This window comes from Phodopus roborovskii, unplaced genomic scaffold (assembly GCF_943737965.1).
Source record: "Phodopus roborovskii unplaced genomic scaffold, PHOROB, whole genome shotgun sequence".
NCBI classification, from domain to species: domain Eukaryota; kingdom Metazoa; phylum Chordata; class Mammalia; order Rodentia; family Cricetidae; genus Phodopus; species Phodopus roborovskii.
In genome coordinates, this window is record NW_026126571.1 from 26,026,577 (window position 1) to 26,037,545 (window position 10,969).

At 46.3% G+C, this 10,969-nt stretch overlaps 1 protein-coding gene and 1 long non-coding RNA gene across 2 annotated transcripts in view; one reads left to right on the forward strand and one right to left on the reverse strand.

The window, feature by feature from the left end:
• Positions 1-4,525, forward strand: part of Hycc1 (hyccin PI4KA lipid kinase complex subunit 1) — a 93,535-nt gene extending 89,010 nt beyond the window's left edge. Inside the window, exon 11 of the mRNA XM_051202890.1 lies at positions 4,317-4,525. Within this exon, the coding sequence (XP_051058847.1) occupies positions 4,317-4,438 (122 nt within the window). The 3' untranslated portion in view covers positions 4,439-4,525. The remainder of the gene's footprint in view (positions 1-4,316) is intronic.
• Positions 216-3,916, reverse strand: LOC127235560 (uncharacterized). Its single transcript, XR_007835724.1, has 3 exons — positions 2,638-3,916; positions 1,930-2,039; positions 216-405 (listed from the first exon to the last, which is right to left on the reverse strand). It is a non-coding gene; the product is annotated as an uncharacterized LOC127235560 (long non-coding RNA).
• Positions 4,526-10,969: the final 6,444 nt, after the last annotated feature.

Consider the following 10,969-nt stretch of genomic DNA (forward strand, 5'->3'; position numbering starts at 1 on the left):
GGGATGGGTGTGGCAGTGTTGGACATTCATTTCATTTGTCCTCAGCTTGTGCCTGGGAGTGAGCTGTTTGGCTCTGTGGTAACTATGCTTTTCCTTCTGGCGAGTTGTAGGCTGCTCTCCAGCATCCATGCCACTCTGTGCTGGCCTCAGTGTCTCCATGGCCATCCCCCCCCACCCCACCCCACCCCACTCCCACCTGCTTGCTAACTTGCCAGCTCTGACTTGTCTGCTCTTGCTGAGCAGAATATTGGGAGAGGGATCTCGCTGTGGTTCGGATCTGTGCCTCATGGCCGTTGCACTGAATGACTTCCAGTCCTTGCATGATCACTGTCCTTCGGCTACTAAAATCCAACATCATATTCTTCCCATTGACTTTCCATAGTGCTTGTGTTCTTATCTAGAAAGCTGGTAATTTCTTGTAAGAGTTTTATAGTTTAAGGTTTTACAATTGTTACATAAGATTCAACTTAATTTTGTAGATGATTTGAGAAATCAGTAATTACTTTCCCCCTATAAATAACCAGAACCATATGCTAGAAAGGTTACTTGAAAGCCAGGCGGTGGTGTGCGCCTTTAATCCCAGCACTTGGGAGGCAGAGGCAGCTGGATCTCTGTGAGTTTGAGGCCAGCCTGGTCTACAGAGCTAGTTACAGGACAGGCTCCAAAGCTACACTGGAAAACCCTGTCTTGAACACTTCCCCCCACCAAAATAAAAAAAAGACCATCAGGCTGAGCAAGCCAGGAGGAACAGGGAAGAAGGGTTTAAGCAGCTCCCTCCATGGCCTTTTCATCAGCTTCTGCGTCCTGATGTCTGTCCTGTTGGATGAACTATGGAGCTGTGACTGAAATACACCCTTTCCTCCCCAAGCTGCATTTGGTCATGGTGTTCCTTCACAGTCATAGTGGCCCTAAGTAGGACAGCCTCCATTGCTCTCACCATCTCAACAGGCTGTCAAGCAAGCCCTGGGCTCTCCCTGTCTCAGCCTCTACCCCTTCCCCTGCCCCCACCCTGACACGGGCTACCGTGTCCACCTTTTACATGAGCGCTGGGGATGTGAGCACTGTCCTCACGCTTGCATAGCAAGCCTTTCCTGCCTGAGACATCTGCCCGGACACCATTATTTTCTATGAACAAAATAAAGTTTGGGAGGCTAGACGCTTGCTGTTCTTGCAGAGGGCCCAGCGTTGATTCCCAGCACCCACATGACAGCTCACAACCATCTGTAAATCCAGTTCCAGGGGATCCTCAGGCATCAGGCATGCACATGGTTGCACATATATACATGCATGCTAGCCAAACCATCATAGCCATAAAATAGAATAAATAAACCTAAAAATGTTTTTCCATAATATGTTGTAAGGGATTGGTTCAGTTTTATTTTAGCAGATCAGAATTTTTCTCAATTGAAACTAATTTGTTATATAAGAAATAGCAGTATTCTCAACAAAAGCAAAACAATAAAGGGAAGTAAGTGACATAAACAATGGTACCTAAAAACCAAGTAATATTTAGGTATCTGTGAGTTAATGTATTTTATTATAGAATGGATTATGCTTTGGGAAATATCCTTTTCCAGAAAAAAAATGACATTAGCAAATTTAATTAAATAAGATGTTTGGTCTGTGACAACAACCTATAATTTTGAAAGCATATTTCCTACTTTGTCATCTAATAAAGGCTTGCAGCTCTTTAATTCTGCTGATTGAATTATAAATTCTCAGGAGCACAGACTGCATTTTTATCTTGTTAACAGCTTGTGTATGAAGAAGGGTAGTCTGCTTAGCCTTAAGATTTGTAATATAATAAAAGCATGCACAGTACACATCTTAATGAATTTCCATAGCCTTCCAAGGAGCTGATGAGAGAGATAGTTTCTTACTGTATGGGTAAAGAAGCTAAGGCAAAAATAAATAGTTACAGTGAAATACCTCCGATCCCCAGTTTTGCCACTGTTAGGGGTCAGTCTGGACTCCGTACTATTTCCTCTGGGGCTTCACAGGTTCCTTAGAGTTGGACTTCATGCAGGACTTCCTGCCACCTGTGTATTTCCCAGAGGGATGACATGGGAAAATCATTTATTGTGTGTCAGGTCCAAAGGAAATTCCATTTCCCCAAATCGAGCAATTAGACAAAAGCCAGCATTCCTCAGGAATTTGTGAAGCTAGTCCCTGTACCAAAGGAGCCATTTCTCTTTATGACTGGCAGAAGGGACAAATGACTATCTGTGGTGACTATTAGCATACCAAAGAGCAGCTGGCCTCCAGCTCCCAAAGAATCACACATACCTGGTACGCATTCCTGACCACATGCTGGCATCCTGGCCCTCCCCTCCCTAAACTTCCCCATCTCATGGGCCCCCCCTCATTTCTTACAACCCTGCTATTTTGGCTATGAGCTCTCTTGCTCTCTCTCCCCTCCCTCCCTCCCTCCCTGCCTCCCTCCCCCTCCCTCTCTCTGCTGGTCATGTTCAGTCTATTTCTCACTCAGCTCGGAACTCTCCCAGATGCCTCTGGCCGTGCTCCCCCTCCTGTCGATAGTTACAAACCATCCATTTAACCATGGAGCGCCGTGCCCTCAGTGTACACACTGTGCAGGACTATCTCATGGAGCTCCCCCAGACCTCAGCCACTACGTACCAGCACGGCCCCATCCTGCACCGTTTGTCCCAGATATTCCCCTTTACACAGTCAGGGTTCCCAGCTACAGGAGGGAATGGAGAAGGACAAAATCAACAAACAAACAAACAGCCAGCCACGTGGCAGACCAGTTCCCTCATGAAGTAGAAGAAGCCTTTGGAGAAAGACGAAGAAGCCCAAAGTACAAGGAAAAGCACACTTAGCTTCTGGCCCCGAGAAAGAAAAAGTTACATCTTTCTGAGCCAAGACTCAGAAAGGTGGGCAGAGCCAGCAGAACCACATGGCGGCATGTAGGGACTGCAATGGGTTTATATGTTTAGATCTCCACCAAGGTCAAGGTCAGAGATTTCATCTTCTTGACCAGTTTCCCCTTAACGAGGCTTTCCTTCGGCTGCATCACCCTGAGCAATAGGAATGGCAAAGATGAGGAACCATTTACAGCAGGGCAGAAGGGTCACCTCCAAAGAACGACCTGGAGGGGGAAAATGCCGCTCTGTCACTGTACCCAGCTTCACAAAAGCTCTGTGCAATTCCTCTGCTAAAACGCTCCTGTTGTGTGGAGCTGGAGTGGCTCAGTGTTTACTAGCACTTGTGGCTCTTCCAGAAGAGCTGAGTTAATTTCCCTGCACCCATGTTGGGTGGTTCACAACCACCTGTAACTCCAGCTCCCTGGGATCCTGTACCTTCTTTTGCCCTCCTCAGACACTGGCTCATAGGCCGCACACACTGAATATAAATGAATCGATTTAAAACTCTTCCGTTCTTCCCAGTCCTTCAGTGTACTCTGAAGACCCACACGGACCAATAGAACATGGTCCCGTATCTGCTCTGCCCACGCTGTCTCTTCATTTCCTGGGACAAGCCAGGCTTGCTGTCACCCTGAAGACTGCAGCTGCCATTCCTTCCTCAGACACAGCCCTCTTTCTTCGTTCGTTCTCTGACTGAACCTCCTCTCCGAGAGCTCTGCCTTTCCTACCACCAAACTGCTCCCTCCTCCACTCTCTTCCCTTGGCCCTGCCTTCCATTTATGACTTGGTGCCATCCACTATGTCTATGCAAAGTGCTTGACAGATACAAGCTTGATAAGTATTGGTTGTATGGTGGCTTAGAGAAGTGAGACTCTTGCTTGCCCAGAGTTCAGAGCCAACAAGGAGTAGAACTGAAAAATTTAAAAAACAGACAGAAAAGATAAAAGAGAATTGTGTAGAAGCCAACTCCAAGGCACAGAAACCTGGACAAGGTGGGAGGCTCTAAGGAAACTTGATTCAAAGTCCTCTTCTCTCCCTGAGCTTTGTAGGTGCTAAACAGCTTTGTAGGCCAGTCCTTGCTGCCTGATGCCGCAGGAAAAGGCTTCAACCCCCCCCCCCGCCCCCAGGGGTACCGTGCTGACTTCCACAGCTCTGTGATGAGCATTTTGAATGAATTAACCCAAGGTTAGCTGAGAAATAACTAAAGCCTCTAGAGTAGCCAGGACTGCAGCCCACCCATTAGAGCGCGCTTTGCTCCATTGCTTTGTCTTATTAGAGTCTCACTTGAACTCTGCCTGGTGTTGCCCAGTCTGTCCTTTTCCCTTTTGTACCATGATTCCCAAGGAACCTAGCTAGCTGTGTGTTGAATGCTTAAACAGATTTACAAGTAAAGTTATGATTATAAAAAAAAATGACTTATCTTTTGGCTAGGAGGAAACAAGGGAAGTCGGCAGAGTCGAGTCAGCATCGATTCGGACACAATCTCCTGCTGGAATCTGCAAAGCCGATTTAAATATGATCATAGCGTCCAGAAGTCTGTTTCTAAAATATAGAAAGGCAAGATGACAGCTCTGAGAATGCCAAACTTGAAGAACTTGGAATCTTTTCATTTTGCATTAATATAAACCCCAGGGCTCAGCTAACTGGGTCTCATCTCACAGTGTTCACAACAGAAGGCAATGGTAATAAAAATGGCTTCCTCACCTTGCTGGTGTTTAGTGCCGTCTGTGACCGATACCAAGTTTTGTATGTTGTGGGCTAGAAAAACAGCATGGTCTGTGAGAGCTCTGAAGGGGGGAAATGAAGTTATAACAAATAGCCAGGCAGTCATGAGTGCTTTTCAGCAGCTGAAATAGGAGGCATTTCTGTCGGAAACAATGCTTCTAAGACCTCAAGGCTGCTTGCCTCACTCCCAGGGGTTTATGTAAGGGGAAACTAGGAGAGGCTGAAAGCCATGTAGGGTGTAAGAATCACACAGATTGCTAAGCTGTAGGGAAGGAAGGCTTTTAGCATGCACTGGTCTGGAATCCTGGTGTGAAATCTGAAATCTGGCCAAGGTTTCGGTATACGTCGGTCCCTCCCCAAGACTGTGTGCTCTAACTTTTGCTCATCCATCTGGAAATACTTTGGGGGAGGGGGAGAGCATTTATATGTAAGTACCTGAAACAGAACTAAATTTTAACAAAACCGGATCCTGCTGGAATGAAAACATCTTCATTAGTCCATCTCTCTGCCGTCTCTAAGAATGGTCTTGGCTGCTGTGTAAACTTATTGTTGTAACAAAATACCTGAAAGAGGCAATATGTTTGAGTGATGGTAAGTTGTGTCTTCAGAGGTCTTAGTCCATATGTTGGGGAGAGTATGGCGGAGCCAAGCAGCCCACATCACCGTGGCCAGGAAGCAGAGGCCTGAGCTGCTGGGTTTTCTCCATCTCACTCCACCTGGGCCCTTGCCCAGGAGATGGTTTTGTTCACCTTCAGGGTGAATCCCTCACACTAATTTATTCCCTGTTGGAACTCACAGAAGTACCCAAAGTTGTGCTGTTCTGACCTCCAGGGCCCTTTCCAGTTCAATCAAGTGACCGTCAAGGTTCATCATCATATCGACCTGTGTCAACCCGGTGCACAAACCGTCTCTTTAAACTGTAACATTACATCCTGGCTCCGTAGCCTTAACAGCTCCAACACCGTTTGAAAGTCCAAGTTCAAAGTGTCCTCTCTGAGACTTAAGGCAAATGCTTGGCCTTGACACCAGATTACATACTTCTAGCACACCATGGCACGGAGTAAGCATCCCCATTCTAAAGCAGAGTCGTGGGTCTTAGATAGGTGAGGCGGCCAAAGCAAGCCTGGCACTGGGCGCGGGAGGGGTGTTCAATCCCCTGTGTCTGACACTGGGCACAGTGGTGTGATGTGAGTGCAGAGGGCGGGGTGGGCAGCTCCCAGCTAGCCTCACATTTGATCTTGGCAAATATCCTACTTTCCGGGCCTCTAAGGTTAACATCGCTTCACTCAAGGGCTCCCAACCCTGCCACACACACCTCTAAGGGCTTCCTTTTCAATCTGATAGAAGCCTCCATGACTACAAAACTAGCAGTATGTGGATACCAAGTACTGCCATCAGCAGCTGGGCCCTTTGGGAAGTAGCTGTGGGGTCTCTATGTGCCTGGGTAGCTGACTAGGATGGGGGGGTATACTTCCGTAAGGGGTACAAGCGCAATCAGGGTTCCCCAGAGCTCTTTCCTCAATGTAGTCTTCCCACTGAGTCAAGACTTCTCTACCCTTGAGCCAGACATGTTGGCACACACCTCCAGTCTCGTCACTCAGTGGCATGCTGATGCAGGAGAATTGCTATGAATTTTCTGGGCCAGCCTGAACTACATAGTGAAACCTTGACTCCATCCGCTTCACAGAAACAAGTCCAACAACAACAGACACCCTTCATACCTTGAGCCTGTGATGTGATGTGTGGGGTCCAGCTGACTGAGGGAGTCTTCTGGGCCTCTACCCTACTGTCCTGGCATTGTTTTAATTACATGACAGGGAAAGCAGCCACACTTTCCTTGGCCCCGGGCTTCCCTTCCTTTCTGTCTTGGAAAAGTCTTTTTAGTTTTTCACACCTTTCATTGTGCTCAAAGTTCGCAACATCTATTTGGCTAAAAAGCAATCAGCACAATCCATACACAGCCTGAACACCAGGCCACACTCAATGACAGGCCACCTTAAATGCTTCTTATTCCACCACCTTTAAACTCAAGACTCCCGACCACCTCAAGACACAAACAAAATGTAGACAAATTCTTTGCCAGAATAACTGGCCTGTAAGTCTGATCCCTAATTGAGTCTTCATTTCTATTTGAAGCCTCATGAGCATAGACATTACTGCCCACCATAATAAACCATGGAAGAGAGTGTACAGCATTCTCCGTGGCTTCTCTAGCCTGCTTTTCTGGACTTTTCCAAATCCCTCTCACAAATCGGTTTCAAGGGCTTCCAAACCCTAGTCAGGTGCAGTCACACTGTGACAGTACTTCTCTGGGGCGAACGTCCTTTGTAAGTCAGACTGTGACAGAGAGATGACTAAAGGAGGAAAGAAGATGTATTCTGGCTCATGGTTTCACACGGATGGGAAGGTGTGGAGGACTAGAAGAGTTCACCATACGGTGGTACAGACAGATGCGTCAGGGGAAAGAGGGCAGTGGGGGCAGGGAGAGACTGGCTTCACAAATAGACTTCTTCATCTCCTTTTTGTTCAGTCTGGGTCCCCCAACTTATAGGAAGGTTCTGAGCTTCCCCTCTTGGTTGATCCTCTCTGGAAACTTGTCTCTGGAAAAATGTCCCTCACAGACATTTCCAAGGGAGTTCTTTCCTAGTTCTCTAGGCATTTCTCAGTTCACCAACATCAACCACTATCATTAATTTAAGGAATTACTTCACTCAATGTACACACCTGCAAAAAACAGTGGAGTTTTAATTCAATCAAAAATGAAATTTAAACTAGGTGGTGGTGGCAAAAGCCTTTAATCCCAGCACTTGAGAGGCAGAGGCACATAGATTTCTGTGAGTTCAAGGCTAGCCTGGTCTACAGAGTGAATTCCAAGACAGCCAGGGCTACACAAAGAAACCCTGTTTTGAAAAACCAAAAGGAAAAAAAATCATTTAAATAACTCATTTAAATTTCCCTTTAAACAGAACAAATTTAAATTAGTCCACTATTATTTCTGACATAAAATTAATATAAAGATAATAATTTATCAGAAAATGAGCATATGTATACAAGGCAATCTACATAGGATAGTTTTAAGAATTTCAAACCAACACAGATTTAGGGGCTTAGAGTACTTTTGCCAAAGTATACAAATATTCTGATTTTAATCCACTGATGAGCTTGTTTTCAGTTTACATAAAAATAACTCACAGTCTGTATCTGTTCCATCTTGCTGAATTACAGGCATATGGCGACTTTATCCCATTCTTCTTCCTCTTGAGTTTTAAGATTGGAAGAAGGACTACACAAACTCATGGCCCTGCTGTTCTTAGCAAGGCACGTTGGGGAGACCTGGAGGGCTTCAGACAGAAGTAAACCAAACCCTGTGACTTAAAATAACCCAACCCCCCTTTACCTGCTCCTGCCCGAAGCATGCCATTAAAACTATCATTTCTCCTGGTCTGATACACGCCTGGAATCTCACCACAGGGAGACAGAGACAGGAAGACTGGAAACTTGAGGGCTGCATAGGCCATGCAACCAGACCCAGCCTCAAAAACAAAAGTATTCATGTTTTTATTTCTAGCACTCTGGAGACAGAGACAGGTGAATATGAGTTCGAGATCAACCTGGTCTACATAGCGAGTTCCAACCCAATCAAGACTACATAGTGAGGTTATGTCTCAAAAAACCAAACTAAACCAAACAAAACTGTTTTCTCCAAGGACTGTCTTGAACAAACAGTCTTACTCCCCTGGGGGACTATGAAGTAAAGTACTGGGAAGGAGTGAAGACTACAGTTAAGAGGCCAGAATGCAGTCGGGTAGTGTACATGACTGACAGAATGTGAGGTAGGGACAAGGGGTTTGAAGAATGCTAGCAGACCTCAGCATGGCACACATGGCTCTGGCAAGTCTTGCCCTTCCCCATTCCATCTTCCTTGCTAAACCATTAGATTGCATTCCTAAAGCTAACCACCAAGTTCTATTCCCTTATTTTGGCCACTTCCTGAGGCTGACCACCAAGGTCCAACTATCAGCGTACTGAAGTCCAGCAATCAAAAGCCCCCTTTGGCTCAACCCATCAAAACAAACCAACTCATCCTAACACAGGGATTTCCTCCTTTCCCTTCATAACCTGCCATTTGCCTATGGGCCACATCTGCCTCCTCTCTCTCCAGAGGCAGTCCTTTGCCCCTCTGGGACAAATACCCCTCCCCCTCCCTTTACTCTCCCCTCCTCTCTTGTCCTCTGTCTCCTGTCTTTGTCTCTTATTCTGAGGTAAATGAATCTATCTTCTTTGCACTGAGTGCTCTGCTGGAACCCTGGCTCCTTGCACAAGCTGGAAACCCCTGCTGCTCTACTTCCCCCAACCTTCCCACACTGAAAAAATGCTGAACAAGGGAGTGGACCCCAGTGCCCGCCCAGGGACACAGCTTTTGACTATACTTGGGCACAATCCCAGCCCCTGGCTGGCACATCATCACCCCTCACCTAAGGTCTATAAAAGCCGTAGTTTGGATGGATAACTTCTCTGACTCAGTTCTTTGGGACCAGTGAACCCACCCAGGAGCCATGCCCAATAAACCTGCATTTATCTGTTTTGAATCTGCTCTGATCTGGCCCTTTGCACCAGCAGAAACTTATCACCAAGAACTCTGTCTTGGAGTGTCCAGTGCCAATGCCAGTCCTTTCCAGGTTGACCTTAGCTTCCACAGGGCTTGGCACCAACGTTTGTGTGAGGACAGAGGATGCTGTGAGTTCTCCAAGTCTTTACAACCAACTGCAATTCAGAGGGGGAGCTGGTTTGAATCCAAAATATTTCCCTTCTGCTCAGACCTCAGAGGCTTTATCCCCAGGGTGGCAATGCTAAGGGAGAGGGTGTTTGGGAGGTGACTGCTTCATGAGAGGTCTGACCTCTCATGTGACCAGTGGGGTCACAATTTTACAGACTATGGAGAGTAGCAGAAACTTTAAGGATCTTTTGGGGAAATGTTGGTGGCTGGGAATAGGCTCTTGAAGAGAATGGCTGACACCTTTACTCACTCTGCTTCTTGGCTTCATGGAAGAAAGCGATGTATTACCCCACCACAGGCCAAAGTCACTGGGCCAAGTGACCATGGACTGAAACCTCTGAACACTTGAGCCAAAATAAACCTTGTACATTGTACATTGTGCAATTCTGCATTGATTATCTCCGGTGTTTTGTCATGAGGAAGAACGCTACTCGACTTTCCCTCCTTTTCCAACACCACCACCTCCATGTCAAACTTCTGCATGCTCCCCACACTCAGTCACATTGTTTGCATTTAATGACTGCTCCCATTATTGGGACAAAGGCAGCATGGATTTGGCTCCACTTTGTGGAGGGGGGACAGCAGCAGGAGAGTGAGACCACTGGTCTCTCTGCAGCCACAACCAGGAAGCCAAGGCAGTACCTGTGCTCAGCCTTTCCTCTCCTTTTACTCAACCCAAGACCTCAGCCGTGGAGTGGTCCTGCTCACATTTAGGCTCCGTCTTCCCTTTTGAATTAACCTAAGCTAGAAACTCCCTCACAGATGTGCCCAGAGGTGTACCTTGTAGTTGATTCTAGATCCCATCAAGTTGACAGTATTAACTATCACACCTCTCATTCATATCCTAATAGTCCACTCTCCCATGTATTGGTGATAAAGAGCACCTCCTTTTTGCTATTGGTAATGGTGTTTTGTATGATCTAAAAGCAATGATTAAAAATAAGCAAGAATATAAGGGTTACTGGTATTTTCCCCTTTCAGTGAGTGAACATTAATGGTGGGGTTAAGAGGGACCTCATTAAGAAAGCAAGCTGAAGCACTTGGGAGGCAGACGCAAACAGATCTCTGAATTCAAGAGCAGCCTTTCTCAAAAAACCAAAAAGAGTAAGCTGACAACCACTTTCAAAGGCTTCACCAGAATTCTTTAACAGCACACAGATACCTTGATGATGGGCTGGGCGGTGCACACACCCCACAGGTAGACAATAGCAGTAACTAAAACTTCAGAGGCACAAAGGTTAATGTTCTTAGACCTTTTATCTCAATGTCTCCACCACTGCATACAGTAGATGCTCAATAAACACTGAGTGCCTTTGGGGGCCCTCAAATTCCTTTGTAGCACATACTTCTCAGATCTAGCACCCTCAACAAACAATCCAACTACTGCATTGCTTAATCTGGGAATGCATTAAAGTTCCTTGACTCTTGGAACAGAGAGTGAGGCCCACATTCTATTAAATACTCTATATGCATTAGGAGAACAAAGTCAGTTGGGCTTTTGGAACCAACCTCCCTTTGTGGGAGACATGTCCTGTTAGCATGAAGAACCTCACACGGAAAGAGGGGCATCAGCTCTGCCCAT